This window comes from Loxodonta africana, chromosome 5 (genome assembly GCF_030014295.1).
Source record: "Loxodonta africana isolate mLoxAfr1 chromosome 5, mLoxAfr1.hap2, whole genome shotgun sequence".
Lineage (NCBI taxonomy): Eukaryota > Metazoa > Chordata > Mammalia > Proboscidea > Elephantidae > Loxodonta > Loxodonta africana.
This window is the reverse complement of record NC_087346.1, coordinates 160,903,132-160,926,677: the sequence shown is the minus strand read 5'-3', so window position 1 is coordinate 160,926,677 and position 23,546 is coordinate 160,903,132. Positions and strand designations below refer to the sequence as shown.

At 55.9% G+C, this 23,546-nt stretch overlaps 1 protein-coding gene across 1 annotated transcript in view; it reads left to right on the top strand.

The window, feature by feature from the left end:
- SORCS2 (sortilin related VPS10 domain containing receptor 2) overlaps positions 1-23,546 on the top strand; it is a 565,855-nt gene that overhangs the window by 524,478 nt on the left and 17,831 nt on the right. The window contains exons 15-23 of the mRNA XM_064286206.1: positions 4,009-4,129; positions 5,695-5,828; positions 7,158-7,286; positions 8,806-8,977; positions 17,153-17,339; positions 18,863-18,996; positions 20,066-20,189; positions 21,609-21,721; positions 22,721-22,846. Of these exons, the coding sequence (XP_064142276.1) occupies positions 4,009-4,129; positions 5,695-5,828; positions 7,158-7,286; positions 8,806-8,977; positions 17,153-17,339; positions 18,863-18,996; positions 20,066-20,189; positions 21,609-21,721; positions 22,721-22,846 (1,240 nt within the window). The remainder of the gene's footprint in view (positions 1-4,008; positions 4,130-5,694; positions 5,829-7,157; positions 7,287-8,805; positions 8,978-17,152; positions 17,340-18,862; positions 18,997-20,065; positions 20,190-21,608; positions 21,722-22,720; positions 22,847-23,546) is intronic.

Genomic DNA, 23,546 nt, shown 5'->3' with positions numbered 1-23,546 from the left:
CAAGCTGCCCTGTCCCTCTTGGGGGTGGACAGCCCACCTTCTCCTGGTTCTGCCCACACCAGAGGTATGGCTGGACAGCACAAGCCCCTACCCTGGCCCACCGAACCCTGCAGCAACGTGACTTATTGCTGTGAGTAATCGCTACATGGCCTCCATGCAATGTGCCAGCGTGGCAAATGCACAAATCCACTCATTCACTCGTGTCTGCCCTTCACACCCTCAAAGGCCTTCATGCGTGACCTTGCTGGCTCTCCATCCACCGGTCCAAGAAGGGCCAGGCTGTCCCAGTCCAAGTCCCCAGTTGGCCAGGCTCACCTGGCCAAGCCCCTGAGGACTGACCCCAGCCAGGATCCCCTCCAGGTACCCACCCTCCTTGGGGCACAGCTGACAGACAAGTGGTTCATTCCACCCTCTCCATACAAGCCTCCTCCCCACCCCCAGCAAGGCCCCAGGATGTGAAAGAAAACTGCCCAACACCCCCAGTCCCTCTGCCCTGGGAGGAGTTGGGCCCAGCTTTACCTTCCTCCAATTCTCCCTTCTTCCATCTTTCTCTCTATCTCTCTGTCTCTGCCTCTCTCTGTGTCTCTCTATCTCTGTCTGTGTCTCTCTGCCTTTGTTTCTCTCATTCTATCTCTCTCTCAGTATCTCTGTCTCTCTCTCTGCCTCTGTCTCACTCCAGTCTCTCTCTCTGCTCTCTATCTCTCACTGTGTCCCACACATGCGGGAGCCCTTGCCCAAGTGGTTCAGGTCCAGATCTGCCCAGGGCTCGTGTCTAAGGTGCCCGTAGTTGCTTCCAGAGCTTCTCTCAGCCTCGTTCACCTTTGCCACCTCTCTTCCCTCCGTCAAGGCCCCACAGCCTGGGGAGGGACTCCGAGGCCCTGGGCCCAGGGGTTCCCGGAGCCGGCCAGGCCACAGGCCACACAAGGGGCAGGCGGGAGCTTCTTAAAGGGCAGCCGATCCATGGCCCCAGCATGCCCATTTCCTTTATTAACATGAAGTGATAAATAGGCTTCCCTTGGCAACTGCTTCTAAAAGCAGAACTCCCTAGATGGCAGCTATTTCTCGCAGTGTCAGCTGGGGTTTTAGGTTTCATGAAGGCAGGATTTCAGAGCTGTTGGGGAAACTAATTAGATCAATCAAATAGCCTCTCTTCTCTGCTCAAGCTGGAGACACAGGGGAGAGCCAGCATCCCCAGCGGGGGCACTGGTATCGTCTTGCTAGGACAGATAGGGGCCATGTTTCCCTTGCAAAACATCACAGCCTGAGAGCCACCAGCTCTGGGTTCGAGTCCTGGCTCCACTAGCTAGTGAGCAGTGGCTGGGCAATCCTGGAGGTCCCTTGCTTCAGTCTCAGCCTCAGTTTCCCCAACTGTCAAACGGAGATAATAGTACATTCTTCCCACCGCCCCATCCGTCAGTCTGTTGTCCTGTGGTGGTTCATGTATTGCTGTGATGCTGGAAGCTCTGCCACCAGTATTTCACACACCAGCAGAGTCACCCGTGGTGGACAGGTCTCAGCAGAGTTTCCAGGTTAAGACAGACTAGGAAGAAAAGTCTGGCGACCTATTTCCAAGAATCAGCTAATGAAAACCCTATGGATCACAACAGAATACTGTCCGATGTAGTGCTGGAAGAGGAGCCCCCTAGGGTGGAAGGCACTCAGCGTACACAGTGGCTGTGACAATGGACTTGAGCAGACCAACGGTGGTGGAGATGATGCAGGACGGGGCTGCGTTTTGTTCTGTTGTGCACGGGGTCGCCATGAGCCAGAGCTGATGCAACGGCAACAACACAAACAAGCTCTGTGCCTCAGGGTGTGACAATGCTCCCCCAATGTGCCAGGTCCTGTACAAACCATCACTAAGCCACCGTCCTTCTGGGAAGGCCAGTCTTAAGTGAAAGTTTACGGTTCAAGTCAGTTTCTCATACAAAAACCCATACACACATTGTTAGGTGACCCTAGATGCTCTCCCTATAATGTGGCAGCACATTCCCGCTTTCCACCCCAGATTTCCCATGTCCATTCAACCAGCTCCTGTCCCCTCTGCCTTCTCACCTTGCCACCAGACAGGAGCTGCCCATTTAGTTGGGAAGGCCAGTCTTATTGTCCCCATCTGAAAGCCAAGGACACTCAAGTACCTGGAGGGAATGGACTTGCCCAAGGTTCCAGGCATAGCACATGGGCTATCAACTCAGACCTGCTGGCTCAGAGCTGCCCTCTGAAACCAAACCTCCACTTTGAATCTCAGCCTAGGGAGTCAGAACTGGCTACCGCGGCCCCCAGTCGCCGGAGGTCACTCCAAAGAGCTTCCTCAGCCGCCATTCTAGCATGGAGTTTGAGTCCTTCATATCATAACTGGCCTCCCCCGAGAGCCCAGCCACTGTCGGAGTGCTTCGGGGGACCAGACCAAAGCAGGGCACGTCACCTCCCCCATCCAGACACTCGACCTCTAGTAATGTGGCCACGTGCTGTAGGCTGGACAGGAGGAGGACCAGGGAGGAGGAGGAGGCCAGCGGGCCCCCGTCTGGAGGGTCTGTGGAGCCCCAGTGGGAGGTATCAGGGGACTGAGCGGGAGCCTCCAAGGCAGCAGCCCTCCCAGTGGAAGAGAAGCCACAAGGAGAGGCTTCACCTGGGGAGCTGCCTTCTGGTGACTGTGGGTATGGCAGAGGGAGGGGGTCTCCCCCAGGGGGTAGTGAGCACATTCTAAAGGGGCTTGGGTCTCACTGAACTGGAAGCAAGTGCCACGAGTGTGTGACAAGGAAGGATTGGGCAAGCCCCCTCTGAGAGGCAAACGTGCTCTACTGTGTTTGCCAAAGTGCTGTTGCGGGCAGCTGGGGCCAGGCCATCTGCTGGCTGCCAAGACGCTGGGCTGCACTATCCCTTCCAGAGCCGGGGCAGTGCTCTCTGCAGACTCATGGATGGCATGTGGCATCGCTCAGAGCAGCCCTGTACCTGCCCACACTGTTGGTTCTATATTTGTGCCTTTGATTCAGGGCACGGGGGCGGGGGGCCTCAGGTGGGTTTGCATCCTTGCTTGACCTCAGAATCTGTCACTCACCCCATGAAATTCTCCTGGGGGGGGACACGGGGCGGTCACACCCACCCTGTTCTTGCACCTAGACCGTCAACCTCCACGCTCAGTGCCCCAAGGAGGGGGCTCCAGGAGACCCCTCCTCACCCCCATCCAGGCTCCTGGGCCACCCCCAGCAGGATCCCATGTGTTGCTCTGAGCTGGGCCTGGGGGCCAGCATCTGAACGCTTCCCAGGAGACAGGACGCTGAGGCAGAGGGGGATGTGGGCCCCGCCCTGGGAGCAGGTGGTATCCCCTTGCCCACTTCCTTCTCCACACCCAGTGGCGGCTAACTGCCCAGGAGAGGGGGCAGGAGCAGCACATGGGCCTGAGTGACACGGGCAGCTGCCTGACGACTCTGTGCCTCAGTTTCCTTTCTGTGGAGTGTGGCTGGACTCAGCTCCTGGACTGGACAGAGACCCTGAGCTGGGCGTGACAGTGCCCCCGTCCCTTGCACACTGGGTCTCCCTGGGATAAGCAGTCAGAGGCCCAACTGCACAGTGGTCTCGGTTCCCATGGCCCAGACCCCTGGCATGGCCAGGCTGATAAGGTGGAGAAGCCCAGATGCAGCCCCCTTGTCACGCATCTCGATGCAAAACATACTCGAGGACCAGCAGGGGTGCCAGCTGGAGGCCAGGGCTCCTGAGCTACTGGGCGCCTGCTTTCTCATCCACCAAGTGGGGGCCTGTGGGGCCAGAAGGGATGACCCAGGGCCAAAGATCAAGTGCGAGGGTCATGGGAACGCTGATGCCCAACACTGACCAGGTGCCTGTGGCAGGCATGGGGCCAGTATCTCCACCATTCAGTCCCCAGTGACCCCTCCAGGGCAGAGAGGTCTCGCTGGGCCCGTTGGGCAGATGGGGCCTCCAGGCCCAGAGGGGAAGTGGTTTGCACATGAGGATGGGGGTCAGCTAAGGGGCTCTCCCATGTCCCCCCAGGGTCTTTGGTCACATTAGCTTCCGCTCTGACTGGGAGCTGGTCAAGGTAGACTTCCGGCCCTTGTTCCCACGGCCATGCAGCGAGGACGACTACAGCTCCTGGGAGCTCATAGACTTGCAGGTGCGGCTGGGGGGGGGGGCAGGTCTGCAGGTGGGACTGGGTGGGCAGACCTGCAGGTGGGACTGGGGGGGCAGACCTGCAGGTGGAACTGGGGGGGCAGGCCTGCAGGCGGGACTGGGGGGGCAGGCCTGCAGGTGGGGGAGGGCAGACACAGGCCACCTCTGAGCGGGATGGGGGCAGACACAGCCCATCTCTACCTGCCAGGGTCCCTGGTCCTGCAGGCCATGGGTGGTCCCTCCAGCACAGAGAAGTCACCCTCGGACAGCCAGCCCTTCTGTGAGACTCTTCCTTACACTCAGGGCTACCTTGGGCTGAGGGTCTCACTCCACAGATCCAGCTCCACAGGCCCCACCCAAACCCATGCAGGCAGACGTGTTCAGAATATTCCAGCTGTCAGGAAGGAACCAGTGCACGTCCCATGGATTGTGTCACATGCCACTGAGGCCGCCTTCCTCCAACCCCCCCAGTAATCTCAAACACGCAACCATTTCCTCAGGAATCCCAAACACACGACCATTTCCTCAGGAATCCCAAACACACGACCATTTCCTCAGGAATCTGAAACACACGACCATTTCCCCAGGAATCTCAAACACACAACCATTTCCCCAGGAATCCCAAACACACGACCATTTCCTCAGGAATCTCAAACACACAACCATTTCCCCAGGAATCCCAAACACATGACCATTTCCTCAGGAATCTCAAACACACGACCATTTCCTCAGGAATCTCAAACACACGACCATTTCCCCAGGAATCCCAAACACACGAATCTCAAACACATGACCATTTCCTCAGGAATCTCAAACACAGGACCATTTCCTCAGGAATCTCAAACACACGACCATTTCCCCAGGAATCCCAAACACACGACCATTTCCTCAGGAATCTCAAACACAGGACCATTTCCCCAGGAATCTCAAACACACGACCATTTCCTCAGGAATCCCGAACACACAACCATTTCCTCAGGAATCTCAAACACAGGACCTTTTCCTCAGGAATCTCAAACACAGGACCACTTCTTCAGTAAAATGTACAATGTCCCCTGAGGGGAATAAAGGAGAATGAGGAATGGCCCACACTTCACATCAGACTCAGCTGCCTGGGTTGTGATGAGGACCTTGGGATGTTCACAGTGGGGGCTCTGGAATTGCGGGGGGTGGCCTGTTCTCATGTGTGCTGGGGACCACCTGTGTGTCCCCCATGCAATGCCCTGAGGCCGTGGCTTGTCCCCAAGGCCCAGCACGCTCAGGGACAAAGGGACCTCTATTTCCCGCAGCTCTGTGACCCTCAGGGCTCAGCCAAGGCTTGCACACAGTAAGAGCTCAATGAATGCCTGTGGGGTGGATGAGAGGGAGGCTGCCCCAGCTTGACCTCAGGTATACCACTTTCCTTCTGGGCCTCAGTTTCCACTTTTCTAAAAGGGAACATCCCTCCCCAAATGCTGCTCAGGAGGTTGAGGATCAGCCATTTTCAGGGAGGAGAAAGACCCACAGTCCACAGTGATATGGAGTAGCTGACCCTTGTTGAGTAGACTGCTCACCATGACTTTGCCACAGGGCGACCACTGCATCATGGGCCAGCAGAGAAGTTTCCGGAAGAGAAAGCCCACATCCTGGTGCATCAAGGGGAGGAGCTTCACGTCAGCGCTCACATCCCATGTGTGTGAGTGCAGGGACTCGGACTTCCTCTGGTGAGAAAGCTCACAGGTCCTCCCACCTGGGCCTCTCACAGCTGCTTGAGCTTCCTCACAAGATGGCCGCCACCTTCACCTGTATCCTCCCCTGGGGCCTCTCACAACTGCTTGAGCCCCCTACCCCCTCCAGTGAGGGATCCAGGAGAGCCAGGAAGAGCTGCCAGTGGCTACACTAGGGTTGATGTCACCCAGTGTGGTAACTCATGGCATCACTACCCCACCCCCCATGGGGTGGATCAGCTGGTGAACCCCCCTGGGTGGGCAAAGTGGCCTGGCCCAGCCCCACCCCTGCACAGGGCCTAGTACCATTCTGTACAGCCTTTCCCCTCCTGGCACAGCCCCCTGCAGCTCCCCACAGCTCCTCCCCTCTCCCATTGCACAAGGTGGAGACTCTCCTCCCAGTGTTGGGCACCACGGCCTGCCCACCACACCCTGACTGGCAGGTGACGAGGGGGGGGTGAGGAGTCACTGCAGTGGGTGACAACAACCCCAATGATGGCACTGCCATGGCGGCCCCTCCCCTAGTGGTGCCGGCCCACCCTCTGCCGCTGCCGCTGCGGACCCTGGGGTCATTTTGGTGTTACCTCTTCTGACAGTGTCAGGGGTGTGTTCTGCACCCCCGCACCCCTGTAGTGACACCACTGGGGGCCACCTGCCTTTTACAACCCATTTCAGAGCCACACACCATCAAGCCCGCCTTTTTCCTTTCACAGAATTGAGTCACCCAGTCCAGCCCATACTGGCTGGGTGGGGGTGGGGGTGAAGCACCCCCTGAAAGGAGGAGCATGACGAATCTATGGGTGTGGTGTTCAAGCACATGGTGGCCTGCTCACCTGGGCGAAGAGAATGAGGGATAGGCCAGAGCACTGGGCCAAGCTGCATACTGCGCCCGCCCCAGCCCTTCCGCCATCCAGGGTTGAAAGCCCCCTGACCTGGCCACCCCTTGCTCTGCCCCAGCACCTCTGAGGCTGCTCACTGCCCACAGAACATCCCAGTTCTGGGACCTGCCTCCCAGCCTTGCCCCTCATCACCCCACTCCCACTTTGCGTTCTGGCCACCTCCACTTGTCCCTCCCTCCCTGCAGGGCCCCTCCCCCTCCTGCCTGGGCTCTTGCCTGCTCTTCCTTCAAGATTTGGCTCAGCATCTCCTCCAGGAAGCCCTCCAGGACCACCCTCTGAGTCCCTCACCACCCTGTCGCCTAGCTGTTCATTTTCAGACCTGCGGGTTCCTCACTGTGTCCCCAGCCCCCAGCCTCTGCCCCCCTACCCAGGCCAACTCCAGCCCCAACCTGTGCCAACCCTGACTGCTATTCTTCCCTCCTCCCAGTGACTACGGGTTTGAGCGCACCCAGGACTCAGAGTCCAACGCCAGCAAGTGCTTGGCCAACTTCTGGTTCGACCCAGCATCCCCTCCGGATGACTGTGCCCTGGGCCAGACCTACACAAGCAGCCCCGGGTGAGTGGGCAGAGCCCGAGTGAGGTCAGGGAGGAAGCCAGGGTGGTCCTGTCTGCAGGGCTCATGGATCTCACCAGGCACTGCCTTGGTCTGGGCTCCTGGGCCAGAGGAGCCAGCCACAGCAGGGTGGCTGATCTCAGCTCACTGCAGGTGTTATAGGGAGGGACCTGTCATTCCCTCTGAGTAGCAAAAAGGGACTGAGAAGGTTCTGGGGGCCTGGTAGCTCATTCCTGCTATGGGGGCTTCAACAGGGCTGGGTCTCCCCCACCCAGAGAAGCACCCACCCCCAGTCCTAAGCCCTGTGGTGCCAGGACCCCTACCCACTAATTGACGCCTTGTGAGCCCAGCCCTGAGCTAGGTGCCAGAGATGCATAAATGGCACCTCCTCCAGGCAGCCTTCCCTGACCACCTGCCCTGCCCTGAGCTTACTTTTTCTTGCTCTGCACTCCTGTTCTTGTCATTGCTCACCTCATTGTCCTCCCCGCTGGACTGTGAGCTCCATGACACCTAGGAGGCATGCTTTCAGTGTGTGGCATGGGGAGTACCAGCTGGGCAGGAGGGTGAGGTGCCACAGGTGTTAGCCACTTGATGCCTTCCCCCACCAGGTCCCCCAAGCTTGCCTTGGGTGGGGGAAAATACCTTAATTGCCTAGAGTAGACTGGGGGGGTTTGCAAGTCACAAATCAGATGATTTCCCCATCCTGGGCTCTCCACTGGCCTCTTGAAAGTGACACGAGGTCACTGGGCACTGCCCACCGGCCCTACCAGCCTCAGCTTACCTCACACCTGGCCCCTCGGGCTCCAACCACCCCAGGGCCTTTGCACAGCTGTTCCACCAGATGCTGCCTCTCTCCTGCTCACCCTCCCATGCTAGCTGGAAGCCCCTCCCTCAGGGGCCAGACCCCATGCCACCCTGTCCTGAGCTTCCCACAGCTTCCTAGGGGGAGGTTGTCTGCCCCCACTTGGCCAGCACCTGTCCCATGTAGACACTAAGTGAATATGTATGAAGGGGTCCATGAACAAGGTCCCCTACCCCAACTCTCTCAAGGTAAAAGGAAAACCGAGGCAAGAGAAGGGGGGTGTGTTTGGCCCAAGGCCACCCTGTGAGTCAGAACAGGGCCTAGATTGGACCCCAGCTCCTCTCACGCCTCAGCGAGGCCACGAATGCCAGCAGGTTCCTTGGACCCCCTAGACGAGGCCATGGAGAGCAGGCAGGTTCCTTAGGGCCCCTAGGGGAGGCTGTGGAGAGTGGGCTGGTTCCTTAGGGCCCCTTAGGGACCTTTAGGTGACCCCAACTGGCATTGCTGTTATAAGCCCTAGGGTCAGACCCCGCCCTCGCGGACACTCCCTCCTGCCTCAGTTTCCCGCTTTCTGAGACAGGACAGTAAGAGTAACTGGGTGGAGTTGGGATGGACTTAGAGGCCCAGCAGCCAGCCTCCACTCATGCTGCGCCCCGCCTTGCCCCATGGGGAACCCCCGGCCCCCAGCTGATGCCGCCCTGACCCCTCTTGTCGCCGCAGGTACCGGAAGGTGGTGTCCAACGTGTGCCAGGGCGGCGTGGACCTGCAGCGCGGAGCGGCCACCCTCCAGTGCCCCCTCACGCCGCCCCGGGGCCTGCGCGTCAGCATCCGTGGCCAGACCATGGCCGTGCTGCCCGGCGAGGATGTCCTGTTCGTGGTGCAGCAGGAACAGGTGAGTGGCCCGACCACGTGCACACACCGCAGACAGGTGACAGCTAGTGGGCCGGAACTGCTTCCTGGTCCAGACCAGCAGTTCAAGATGAAATGTAGACCCTGGGAGCACCTCAGGGGGGTGGGAGCATCTCAGAGGGGTGGGAGCATCTCAGAGGGGTGGGAGCATCTCAGAGGAGTGGGAGTACCTCAGGGGGTGGGGAGCACCTCAAGGGGGTGAGAGTACCTCAGGGGGTGGGGAGCACCTCAGGGGGGGTGGGAGTACCTCAGGGGGGTGGGAGCATCTCAGAGGGGTGGGAGCATCTCAGGGGTTGGGAGCACCTCAGGGGGGTGGGAGCACTTCAGGGGGCCAGGAGAACCTCTGGGGCCCGGAGCATCTCAGGGGTGCAGGGAGCAGCTAAGTGGGCAGAGGCACCTCAGGGGCGTGGGAGCATCTCTGCGGGTGGGGAGCATCTGAGGGGGTGGCCAGCACAGGGCAGTGTGCTGCTGGGTTTCCTTGTCAGGGGTGTGTGCTTCTGTGTGTGTGGTGTGTATCTGTGTATATGTGAATGTGTGTGGTGTGTATTCATGTGGGTGTAGCATGTATCTGTGAGTGTGTGTGTAGTGGTGTGGTGTGTGTGTGTGATGTATGTATCTGTGTGTTGTGTGTATTGTGATGTGTATGTGTGTGTGTGGTTGCATCTCTGTGGTGTGTGTGAGTGTGTGTGTCATGTGGTGTGTGGGGTGTATGTAGTGGTGTCTGTGTGGTGTGTGTGTTCGTATCTGTGTGGTGTGTGTGATGTGTGTGGGGTGTGTGACGTGTGAGTGTGTATGGGTATTTGTTTGCTGGTTCGAAGTACTTATTCCTGTGGGTGGCAATTTTAAAAAGTTTTTAAACCAGTGATTATATCGATTTAGATAATTTGGAATCTTAAGGAAAGCAGAAAGTTAAAAAAAACTCTCACCTATAATCCCACCACCAAAGATAAATCCTGTGTGTGTGTGTGTATTTCCTCTCAGTCTTTGTTCTTTAAAACAAGTTAAGTTTTGTCATGATTTAAAAATAACATGTATTCACTGTAGAACAGTTGAAAAGTGCTTTATTAAAATATCGAGAACATAAATACCAATAAAAATCCTCTTCCCCAAGGTAATAACTGTTAATAATTTTATGTTTCCTTCTAGTCTTTAAATTAATATTTATCGTGCTTATTTTTCTGATTATGAAGTAACAAACCCTCTTTGTAGAAAATTCTCAAAGAGAAATTAGAAAAAATTGCCAACATGCGGACAATTCAAGAGCACAGAGCGGCACGAGGATAAGGTTACTGCTCCTGGTCTCTGCCCCTGGAGGAAGCCACCCTGGGGCCCCAGGCTTCTCCTGGGCACCCGGATCTGTCGAGCGTGTGTGGGCAGCTCGTACACTCAACTCCGTAATCCTCGCCACAACCTCACCAGGACGAACTCTGGTCAACCCCACTCTATAGTTGAGGAAACCGGGCTCAGCGAGGAGAAGTCACCAGCCCGAGGCCACACGGTAACAACTGTGGGATTGGGTCCCAGGCCTGGGGACTCCACAGGGATGGAGCCCATGTCTGCACACCCCAGGCCCAATCCACTTCCAGTCCCAGGTTTTGTGCAAAGTGCGACCGGCCTGAGATCCAAGCTCCGAGCCTTGGGGTGGCCTCTGGGATGAGGTGGTAGAGAATGAAGCCCCCTGCCCAGGCTGGGTCCACGTAGACCCTCGTAGCAGACTCAGCTCTCGCCCCTAGCTCCAGGAGAAAAAAAAGCTCCAGGAGAGACTTCTGGAAAAATGACCGTCTGCTGCCCTCTAGAGCTTGGCTGCTGCAGCTCCATAGCTGGGGCCAGGATGACCAGCCTCTCAGCCCTGTGCCCAGCCCCGGGGGCCCTGAGGGCGTCCTGTGGCCCACACAAGGGTGGGGTCAGCCTGAGCGGAGGGGAGGGGGCAGGGAGAAAGGGGCTTTGCAATAGAGGTCCCCGTGCACACCCACTGTAAGAAGAGGCCTGGGCTTCCTCACCAAAGCCATGGGGAAGGAGTGTTGGGTGTGGTACTGGGGGTCTGCATACTTACAACACACACTCATCGACACACCCCCACACACATTCACACCAACTCACACTCACAAACTAACACTCATTCATGCGTGCATTCATGCCCAGACTCACACTCACAAACTCACACACAGTCACTCACTCATGCGTGCATTCACACCCTGACTCACACTCAAACACACACAGTCACACTCGTGTGCATTCACACCCAGACTCACACTCACACACAGTCACTCACTCATGTGGGTTCACACCCTGACTCACAGTCAAACACACACAGTCACACTCGTGTGCATTCACGCTCAGACTCACACTCACAAACTCACACACAGTCACACTCACTCATGCGTGCATTCACACTCAGGCTCAAATACGCCCTTGTACACATTCATGTGAGCTTACAGCCACTGGCATGCCCACACACATCACACACAAACTCAGATGCAAACACACAGCCACGCATTCAAACATACACTCACACACACTCTCGCAAACATTCATACACTCATAGGCACATTTATGTGCTCACACACGCTCCAACACACACACACACACACACACACACTCTGACATGTAGACCAAGCCAAAACCCCAAAAAACAAGCCTGCTGCTGTCGAGTCGGTTCTGACTCATAGCAACCCTGTAGGACAGAGTAGAACTGCCCCACAGGTCTCCAGGGGGTGCCTGGTGGATTCCAACTGCTGACCTTTTGGTTAGCAGCTGAGCTCTCAACCACCGCACCACCAGGGCTCCAGGCTTGGAAATAGTTCTGGACTGAGGGGAGTTCAATTTTGTAATTTTAAAAAAAAAAAGAGATCTGATGGGGAATCCAGAAGTAGACTCGCATGAATTGCCCAAATTGATTTTTGGCAAAGGTATAAAAGAAATTCAATGAAGAGAGAATGTTGCTGACGTTGGGTGCGGTCAAGTCGATTCTGACTCATGGCAACGCTGTAGGACAGGGTAGAACTGCCCCATGGGGTTTCCAAGGCTGTAATCTTTATGGAAGCAGCCCGCCAAGCTGTTCTCCCGCTGAGCCGCTGGTGGGTTCAAACCTCCAGCCTTTTGGTTAGCAGCTGAGCGCTTAACCACTGCACCACCAGGGTAGCCTTCCTCAAAATGAATCTCCACCTTAACCATGGACCTGATTTAAAAAATTAATAACTCGAAATAGATCACATGCTTACATGTAAAATGTAAAACTTTAAAACTTTTAGAAAAAAAATAGGAGAAAACCTTCCAGACAGAGCTAGACAAGGAATTCTTAGACTTCATACTAAAAAGCAGAATCCATGAAAGGAAAAATGGATAAACTGGACTTTATCAAAAGTAAAACTTTTGCTCCACAAAAGACCCTGTTAAGAAGATGGAAAGGCAAACTAGAGAATGAGAGAAAATGTGTTCCAACCACATATCTGACCAAGGATTGGTGTCTAGAATATATTAAAAAAAGAAACAGAAAAAAAACTAAGCCCGCTGCCGTTGAGTCAATTCTGACTCATGGTAACCCTGTGTATTACAGAGCAGAACTGTACTCTGTAGGGTTTCCCTGGTTATAGTCTTCACGGAAGTTGATAGCCGGGCCTTTCCTCTGTGGTGCTGCTGGATGGGTTCAAACTGCCAGCCTTTAGGTTAGTAGTCGAGCCCAGACCATTTGTGCCACCCAGGGACATTAGAAAACAGTCATGTGTCACTTAAAGTCCACAATATGTTCTGTGAAATAGGACGTTACGTGATTTGAACGTTGTGCAAACACCATATTGTATACAGGCAGTCCCTGGGTTATGAACGCCTGACTTACGTACAACCCCTCCTAAAGCCTATGAAAAATCTGAGGTGCCTGCGATAGTCCGTAATAACAAACAGGCACCTGGCAACGCAATCGCTTTGTACACAGGAGACCTGAGATACACGTGTTGCGTGCAGGGAGCTGTTTTTGCTGTGTCTGGCCACGTCTGCTGCATCCCATTCTACGATCAGGATTTCTGAACTTTTGGGACCTCGGACGTACATGCAGTAGGACGCTGCCCCGACAGACGTTATGGGGTGCTTGACTATATATAAAAACTCTCAGAACTCAAACACACACGGACAATTCAGTTAGAGAATGGGTGAAAGGCATGAAGAAACACTTCACTGAAGAGGGTACACAGATGGCAAACAAGCACGTGGAAAATGTCTGACATCACTGGCCACTGTCATTGTCGGGTGCCGTAGAACCGCCCCCACGCGTGGAGACCCCACGTGTGTCGGACTGAACTGTGCTCCACAGGGCTTTTAGCGGTTGATCTTTCTGAAGCAGATGGCCAGGCCTTTCTTCTGAGGCACCTGCGGGTGGACTCAACCACCAAGGTTTCCATTAGCAGCTGAGCAAGCCAACTGCAAACCCCAGGAATGTTGGAGACCCACAGAAATAATCACGTATCCTGGGGCGAGGGGGGAGCTTCTATCTACTCAGGGATGGGAAAAGCCAGGCTCCGGCTGGCTGTGGTTTTAGTTACCGTCTCGATAAACAAAGTGCGTGTCTAACCGTTGTGGAACAGCTAGACCTGAGACTTCCATGTCACCATTTCGGTATTGTTGTGGGTGCTGTAGAGGCGAATCCAATTCATAGAGACCCCATGTGACAAGCAGAGCTGCCCCACGGGGTTTCCTAGGCTGTGACCTTTACGGGAGCAGATCGCCAGGTCTTTTTCCCACAGAGCCACTGGGTGGGTTCAAACCGCCAACCTTTCAGTTAGCAGCCAAGTGCATAACCTTTGTGCCATGAGCACTGGGCATTAGGGAGCTACACAGTAAAACCACAGTGAGGTCACACTTCGCATCTGTCAGATGGCCTAAAATGGGAAACAGTGACACCACCAAACGCTGGTGAGGATGTAGGGAAACTGGACCTCAGTCGTTGCTGGTAGGATGTTAAATGGTACAGCCCCTCCGGAAAGCCGTCCGGCGGCTTCTTAAAAGACTAAATGTGCAACTGCTGTCGTACCCCTGGGCGTTCGTCCCAGAGGACTGAAGACTGGTGTTCCCACATACACCTGTACGTGAATGTTCACAGTACTTATAAAAGCCAGAAACTGGAGACAATCGGATGCCGTGTGGTAGGTGAAGGGTTAAACAAACCGTGGTGCCTCCACACCATGGGGTAATAAACTGACTGCTGATATACAAGACAACCCAGAAAAATCTCCGAGGAATTACGATGAGTGAAAAAAAGGCCAACCCCAAAAGGTTACAGACTGTATGGTCGCATTTAAGTAAGACTCTTGAAATAAACAACAAAATTACAGAAATGGAGAACAGGTCGGTGGTTGCCGGGGGTCAGGGGAGTAATGGGGAGGTGGGTGGCTACAGGACAGCAGAGCCGCCCTGGTGGTGATAGAGTTGTATCTGTCTTCACTGTATTCTGCCAATAACCTGGCTGTGACATGACAGGCATGGGGAGAAACTGGGCAAAGGGTAGGCCCCTGGGGGCACAAACAGCCTGTGCTTGACTACACATTCAAAGGTTGGCTGTCGGGACGCCCAGTGAGTAGTGCCATGGAAGAAAGGCTCAGTGATCTGTTGCTCTAAAGATTACAGCCCCGTAAAACCCTCCGGGGCAGCTCTACTCTGTACCACGTGGGTCGTCGTGAGTCGGAATCGGCTCTGCCAGCCATGGTTTGCGTTTGTCCAATTTTGTGGAAGCAGAGGGTACGTGGATCTCTCGGTTTTTACCGCTGTGTGTGAAGCCACAATGACCCAGAACAGAAAGGTTAGTCTGTTTCTTTAAAAGTGCTCAGTAATCAATAAACTTTTCCAAGAAACACACCAGGGTGTGGATGGCGGGCATTATGACGAGGTTACAACTTTAATCCTTTTATTTCCTTCTTTTTGCCTTTTGTGTGAGAGTGTGCTACTTTGGGACTAGAGAAGAACATCACGAGCTACTTAAACCAAGAAAAATGTGTAACTAGTTCAGTGTGCCTCAGTCTGGCCGCACAGAGGCAGGGGCACACGGGTCCCAGCCTGCCCAGGTGGACGGACAGCACCGATCAAGGCCAGGTTTCCTGTGCCGGCCAGACCTGCCTTCTGCCTCCTGAGATGCAGCAACGCAAACCCCTCCTGGGACCAGACAGACAAGCTTCTTAGGCTGCCTTAGGCAGAGCACTGGGCAGTGAGTCAGCCTGCCTGAGCTCTGAAATTCTCTGGGCTTCAGGCTTCTAACCTGCAAACGGGAAAACGGCGTCGTTTCTGTGGAAAAGTTACAGGAACCTAACTTACGTAGGAGGGCCTGGCAGGTGTGTACTCTGAGGGTGCTCAATGGCAGTTGATAACCCTGCTTCATTCTTGATCACCAGGGGATGGTTTTCTGGGTGCTGTTGCAGGGGAAAGGGTGAGGAGAGAGGGTGGGAGGGAAGGAGAAGGGGGAACAGAGAGACAGGGAGACAGAGAGAGAGGGGTGGAGGAAGGAGGGTCAGAGAGGGAGAAGGGGGAGAGAGAGGGAGAAGAGGGGAGAGATGGGGGAGAGAGGGGGGTGGAGGAAGGAGGGTTAGAGAGGGAGAAGGGGGAGAGAGAGGGAGAAGTGGGGAGAGATGGGGGAGAGAGGGAGAGGGGGTGGAGGAAGGAAGGTCAGAGAGGGAGGGGGAGAGAGGGAGAAGGGGGGAGAGATGGGGGAGAGAGGGGGGTGGAGGAAGGAGGGTCAGAGAGGGAGAAGGGGGAGAGAGAGGGAGAAGTGGGGAGAGATGGGGGAGAGAGGGAGAGGGGGTGGAGGAAGGAGGGTCAGAGAGGGAGGGGGAGAGAGGGAGAAGGGGGAGAGATGTGGGAGAGAGAGAGAGGGATGGAGGAAGGAGGGTCAGAGAGGGAGGGGGAGAGAGAGGGAGAAAGGGGGAGAGATGGGGGAGAGAGAGAGGGGGGTGGAGGAAGGAGGGTCAGAGAGGGAGGGGGAGGGAGGGGGAGAAAGGGCGAGAGATGGGGGAGAGAGAGAGGGGGTGGAGGAAGGAGGGTCAGAGAGGGAGGGGGAGAGAGAAGGGGTGGAGGAAGGAGGGTCGGGGGGGTGGAGGAAGGAGGGTCAGAGAGGGAGGGGGAGAGAGAGGGAGAAGGCGGGAGAGATGGGGGAGAGAGAGGGTTGGAGGAAGGAGGGTCAGAGAGGGAGGGGGAGAGAGAGGGAGAAGAGGGGAGAGATGGGGGAGAGAGAGAGGGGGTGGAGGAAGGAGGGTCAGAGAGGGAAGGGGAGCAGGAGAGGGAGAGAAACTGGGAATGAATATGGGTTCTCTCTCGCTATAAATTCGGAAAAGTTATTATTTTCTTCACTCAATTTCCCCGACTCTGTGAGGAAAATGTGGTGATTTGAAGGCTAATGCTGGCGGCAGAGAAGTACGCGGGGTGATAAAACGGCTTTTGTGGGAGATTAAATGTGGGGCTGAGGCCAGTGGGTGGGGGGCCCCCCTTTGCGCAGACCCTTGCTGGCATCGTTCCGGGGCTGCGTTCAAGGAGATAAAGAGTCATTCAGGAGCCCGGCATCACAGAAGGAAACACAAAGCTGTCTTTATGTCCCAGTAAACGGTTTGGAGAGGCGTCAGATGTTTCCTTCTGGTCATGTTACTAGAATCCTCCACAGAGTGAGAGGCCCCTCCTCGTCCTCTGGGGCTCTCGCCTGCTTAGGCCTCACTGGGGCCCCCTGGGCCTCCACCCTGCACTGCCCTCTCTGATGTCACCCTCAGGACAGACCCAGCTCCCTCTGCAGACCGCAATTGTTCTCACCTGTAAACCTGGCCACAGCGCCTCATGTAACCCTCTGGGATCTCTAGAGCTCTCCTGCCGTGCCTGCCTTCCTCAGCCAGCGCACCACTTACCTGCCTGTGGCTGATGCCAGGCTGGAAGACTTGAGGGCAGGTCCACACCTGGGTCCCTGTGGGTCCCCAGAGCCCACTCGTTTTGAGGAAAGGAGTGAGTGAGTGATAGATGAGTGAGTGAATGAATGAGTCAGTGAGTGAATGGGTGGGTGGATGGGTGAGTGAGTGAGTGAGTGAGCGAAGGAGTGAATGAATGAATAAGTGAGTGAGTGGACGAGTGAGTGAGCTCACCCCTTCGCAGCACCTGCATTATGCTCACTCCTAAGTGGCTTCGTGGTGTTTCCCTGCAGGGTGACGTCCTGACCACCAAGTACCAGGTGGACCTCGGGGATGGCTTCAAGGCCATGTACGTGAACCTCACACTGACTGGGGAGCCTGTCCGACACCGCTACGAGAGCCCTGGCATCTACCGCGTGTCTGTCCTGGCAGAGAACATGGCAGGGCAGGACGAGGCTGTGCTCTTCGTCCAGGTTAACTGTAAGTCTGCCACCCTTGAAGGCCGAGGACCCTAGGACACACGCTAGGAAGGAGACGACCTGGCCCCTGGCTGGGGAAAGCGCAGGGAGCCCCTCAGGGCTGCTACAACCCGGGGTCCTAATGATGGTGAGCTTAGGGCAGGAGTGGGCCAGCTGGGGTCCAAATCCACAAGCCCTGCTGATCTGTAGAGTAGTAGGGTTGGTGGTGATGGTGTGACAGTGGTGAAAGTGGTGGTGTTGGTGGTATTAGTGGTGATGGTAGAGATCTAGGTGACGGCAGTGGTGGTGATGGTGGTTGTGGTGATGGTGGTCAAGATGGGGATGTTCATAGTGATGGTGGTGTAGTTGGTGATGGTGTGGGTGATGGTGGTCAAGATGGGGATGACAGTGGTGATGATAGTGGTGGTAATGATGCTGTTGGTGGTGGTTGTGGTGTTGGTGGCAGTGATGGTAGTGATAATGATGTAGTTGGAGATGATGGTGGTGGTGACGGTGGTGATGGTAACGATGGTGGTGTTGGTGGTAGTGATGATGGTATAGTTGGTGGTGACGGTAACGACGGTGGTGATGGTGGTAGTGATGATGGTATAGTTGGTGGTGATGGTGGTAGTGATGATGGTATAGTTGGTGGTGATGGTGGTAGTGATGATGGTATAGTTGGTGGTGACGGTAACGACAGTGGTGATGGTAGTAGTGATGATGGTATAGTTGGTGGTGACGGTAACGACGGTGGTGATGGTGGTAGTGATGATGGTATAGTTGGTGGTGATGGTGGTAGTGATGATGGTATAGTTGGTGGTGATGGTGGTAGTGATGATGGTATAGTTGGTGGTGACGGTAATGACAGGATGATGGTGATAGTGACGATGGTATAGTTGGTGACGGTAATGACAGTGGTGATGGTGGTAGTGACGATGGTATAGTTGGTGACGGTAACGACGGTGGTGATGGTGGTAGTGACGATGGTATAGTTGGTGGTGATGGTGGTAGTGATGATGGTATAGTTGGTGGTGACGGTAACGACAGTGGTGATGGTGGTAGTGATGATGGTATAGTTGGTGGTGATGGTAATGATGGTGGTGATGATGGTGATTGTGGGGGAGGTGGTATAGGTGGTGATGATGGTGGTGAAGGTGATGTTGATAGTGATGGTGGTGGCAGTGACGGTGGTGATAATGGTGTAGTTGGCGATGATGGTGGTGATGGTAGTGATGATGGTATAGTTGGTGGTGATAGTGATGGTGGTGGTTGTGGCTGGTGATGGTGCTGGAGGTGGTATAGGTGTAGTTGGTGATGGTGGTGGTGATGGTGGTGGTTGTGGCTGGTGATGGTGCTGGAGGTGGTATAGGTGTAGTTGGTGATGGTGGTGGTGATGGTGGTGGTTGTGGCTGGTGATGGTGCTGGAGGTGGTATAGGTGTAGTTGGTGATGATAGAAATGGTGGCGGTGGTAGTGACCAAGAAGAAGCCTCTGAAACGCCGTGTCCCAATGCCCTCTAACCCCTGGCTTTCTCTGAACCCTGCAGCCCCCCTGCAGGCCCTCTACCTAGAAGTGGTTCCTGTCATTGGCGTCAACCAGGAAGTGAACCTCACGGCTGTGCTGTTGCCCCTGAACCTGAACCTCACCGTCTTCTACTGGTGGATTGGCCATAGCCTGCAGGTGCGCTGGCCCGGAGTCCTCACGGCCCTCCCTCCTTCTCGTGGCTCCCATCAGGGTGGGCAGTGGGGGACAGGGCACTGCCCAAGTACAGGCAGAGGGACGCAGTGCATGGGGTTGCCCTGGGTGACTGGGGCAGGCACAACCCACCCCAGCTTCACTTGGCTCCCACTCTGAGCATCCACTTGGGATCTGCTCTGTCCAAGTGCAGTGGACATAGGAATGAATTGGCCAGACCCCCCTTTTCCTGGGGATGTGAATGGGAAACTTGACCCCTGTTAGGACAGGTGCCCCAGGAAGGGGCAGGAGAGTTGTGTGACAGCTCCAGGGAAGGGAGGCCATTTCCAGTGGGGGTCAGGGAAGGCTTCATTGAGGAGGGGTCACTGGGTTGGGCCTGGTCTCGGAGGCCTTGCTTGGAGACTTGTCCCCTGCAGGTGATGGGGAGCCATGGGCAGTTCTTGAGCAGGAGAGTGCCTGATTCAGAAATCCACGCAGCTCTGAGGGCTTAGAGGGCGGGGCTGCCCATCCTCAGGCTTTGGGGTCTTAAGACCCAGAGGAGCCTCTTCCCCTGGCTCAGCAGACCTCTGCCCAGCAGAGGCTGAAGGCCTGGACGGGAGGGGCAGGGCTGTAGACTTTGGCTGTATTTCCCTAGAATAGGGAGGGCTGAGGAAGGGGCCTGGGCTCTGGGTTCGAGTCTCAGCCCAGCCCCTTCCAGCTGAGCACTTTGAGGGCGTCCCCAGCACCGCAGCCCCTGCCTCCCAGGTAACATCGTCCCCCATGGCAATGAGTGTCCCCGCCCTCATGGCGTGCTGGCCTGGCTGGGCGCCGGGCATCCGGGTAAAGGCACCATGCTCACACTTGCGGCCACAGGGGTGTGGAGGCCTCGGCCTGGAAGCCACATCAGGCCCCTGAAATGCCACACGGGAGGGGCTTGTGGGCAGCCGTCTGGCCACAGAGCAAGCTCCCGTTTTAGCTTAGAACCAGGGTGCCTTTGGGGGCATTCCCCAGACTCCCCGGGGCCCCCACCACCCCCTGCCCTGCCAGGAGCCTGATGCACCTGTGCCCCACACAGCCACTGCTGTCCTTGGAGAACTCGGTAACTACACGGTTTGCAGACACCGGGGATGTGCGGGTGACAGTGCAGGCTGCCTGTGGGAGCTCGGTGCTGCAGGACTCCAGAGTGATCCGTGTGCTGGGTGAGTCCTCAGGGTCCTGTGGCCGGTCACCTGGGGGCCCTGGGGGTGAGTCCTCGGGGTCCTGCAGCCGGTCACCCAGGGGCCCTGGGTGGGGAAGGAGCCAGATGAGCACCCCTGGCTCCCGAGTCTCCCGGCCCCTCTGACCTCAGTTTCCCCCCTAGGGAACAAACACTAGCATTCCTGGGGTCACAGGGTTCTTACACTCCTCACATGCACCCACACAGCACACAGGCGAGGCTAGGTCAGGTGACTGACATGGAGGGGAGCCAGTAGGGAGCTGGAGCTGCGGATCCAGGCCCTGCCTCTCTGGGCTCCACCCTGCCTCCTGAGGATTGCCCCATGACGACATCTTGCGGAAAGAGGCTCTGTCATGGGGGCTTTGATGAGACGCCAGTCCTGAACCTTGTCCTCATTACCTGTGCTCATCGGGGGTCCTCAGCCCCTCCTGAGAGATGCTTACAATGGAAAATAACTCTAGGAATTGAAGTGCTCCAGCACACGGCCCTCTCACCCTCACACCCACACATAGCTCCCTCACCCTCACAGCCAGGGCACGGCCCCCTCACCCTCACCCCCACACACAGCTCCCTCACCCTCACACCCACACACAGCCCCCTTACCCTCACACCCATAAAATCTCAGTTTCTTTTAGCAGCAGCCTCTGTGGCAGACAGAGACCATCAGTTACTCAATGGGGACCCATGTGCAGAGGGTGGGATCTGGGCTGCCCACACTGACCCTGGCTGGCAGGCCTCCTTAGGCCACTTCTTAATCCACAAGCAGGTCTGCACTGGGCGCTGGGCGGGTGGCCTGGCACAGTCCTCATGCCAACACGAAGCACTTTCCTGGGCCTCACAGCCCATAAGACTCCTCCCATTTCACAGAGAGAAAATAAGGCTCAGAGGGAGAGAACATGAGGCTCAGAGGGGAAGGGTGAGGTTCAAATGCAGCCTCGAGGCTCCAGAATGGGGGCTTCCCACTACCCTCTGCTCAGGGTTTAGGAGCCCAGGAAATGGGCCGGGGAGAAGGAGGGGCCTCTGTTGTCATGGGGCTCTTTATCTGGTGGGGGATCAGGCCAGGGGACAGCCACAGGGGGTGGATCTGCTCTCATGAGCTATTGAAGCAAACCTCACAGCAGGTCGGCTCAGTCAGTGAGACCAGAGTCATCATCCTTGTCGTCACTGCTGTTTTTATTATTATTATTGGCAGCAGAGAGGTGGGCCCTGCCTGGGACAGCCACAGGTCGCCATGTACAGTGCAGGATCGTGTTTTTCAAATACAAAATCGGGGCCCCTCTGACCTGTTTGAGAGGATTGTGGGAACGTGGTCTGGGGGCTGTGAAGTCAGGCATCCTGGACTACCCGTGGGGGCCCGTGGCCACACTGTCGGCTGACTGCGCCCCATCTCTGCCCCTCCCAGATCAGTTTCACATTGTGCCTCTGCGGTTTTCCAAGGACCTGGATGCCTACAACCCCAACATCCCAGAGTGGAGGGAAGACGTTGGCCTGGAGGTCACCCGGCTGCTCTCCAAGGTGACCCTGTTTGCACCAGCCTGAGCCTCGCCCAGCCCCTGGGGAGGCCTTGCTTCCAGAGAAGGCTAGGCACCAGGGCAGGTGGTGCTGCCCCTGAGTCCAATGTTGGGTATCAGCCAGGCCTGTGAGTGGGGAGCTTGTGAACTGGGGTGGGGGGTCTTTGTGCAGGGGAACCTCACAGAGCAGGGCAGGAACTGCACCCCCAGGACACCCACAGAGCACCAGCTCAGTCCTGTCCTCCGATGGCCGAGAGTCTCTTTAAAGCCCTTCTCACTGTTGACTGAATTCGCCTCCTGGGCGGGACACTGGCGACAGAGAGAAGGATCAGGGGCAGCCACTACCCTCAGGGGGGAGAGGAGAGAGCAGACCCGGGCAGGGTGGCAGGGTGGGCTGTGGGGTGCCTGAGGCCCTGGGCACCCCAGGAGAGAAGAAGGCCCAGCCCCTGAGAGGTCACCCAAGGCCACCCTCAGGATGAGGCCACTCTGTGCTTCCCTAGGCCTGTGACTAGTGGCAGGTACTTTTGTGCTGGGTGTTGAAGGATGAGTAGGAGTTTGCCACATGGGAGTGGATGAAGTGGGGCTTCCAGGACTCGAGGAACAAGCAGAGCCCTGTGGCTGCAGGGGTTGTAGTTGAGAGGGTGCTGCCATGGCTGGGCCTGGGGTATAAGGGAGTAGGGGATGGCAGGGGACAGCAGGGCCACACAAAGGAGGCTTGACTTACCATGACGTCTTGGGAGGTGCTTGCTCTGGCCACAGCGTGAGGGGAGGCAGGGCGCAGCAGAGCTGAGGCAGCAGGAGTGGTGGGTTGTAGAAGGTGGCACAGGCGAGCAGGATTCTGGGGCCATCCCTGGGGCGTGAAGGGCCAGGAATGACTTGCAGGACAGCTGACCAGGACTTGAACAGCCCAAAAGTAGAGGCAGGGTGTTCCTGGGGCTCTGGAGTGTGACAAGGACAAGAAGGGCAGCTGACTAGAGCCATCTCTGTCCCCATGGCCCCACAGGAGACCAGCATCCCTGAGGAGCTGCTGGTGACCGTGGTGAAGCCAGGGCTGCCCACCGTGGCAGACCTGTATGTGCTCCTGCCCCCTCCCCGGCCCACCAGGAAGAGGAGCCTCCTAAGTGACAAGGTACTGCCTCCCATAGCCTGCCGCCCGCCCCTGCACCATCTTAGGACTCCCTGGAGATAGACCCGATGAGATGTATGTAAGCATATACCTCAAGGGGTTGCTCACGGATTGCAAGTCCATAACCTGTGAAAGAATGAGTTCTGCCAAAATATCTGTTCACAGTCTGGAGGCAGAACACACCCTAGGGAAGCTCACCTTTTTGATTGATTACATTATGGAAGGTCATTACATTCTATCACATTACAGATGGTCGTTACATTACATTATAGTACATCATGGAGGGTCATAACATTACATTACATTATGGAGGGTCATTATATTACAGCAAATTATGGAGAGTCATTACATTACACCACATTATGGAGGGTCATTATATTACATTACATTATGGAGGATCATTACATTACATCACATTATGGAGGGTCATTACATTATGGCACATTATGGAGGGTCATTACATTACAGCTCATTATGGAGGGTCATTACATTACAGCACATTATGGACAGTCATTACAGCACATTATGGAGGGTCATTACATTACATCACATTATGGAGGGTCATTATATTACATTACATTATGGAGGGTCATTACATTACATCACATTATGGAGGGTCATTACATTACGGCACATTATGGAGGGTCATTACATTACAGCACATTATGGACAGTCATTACAGCACATTATGGACGGTCATTAC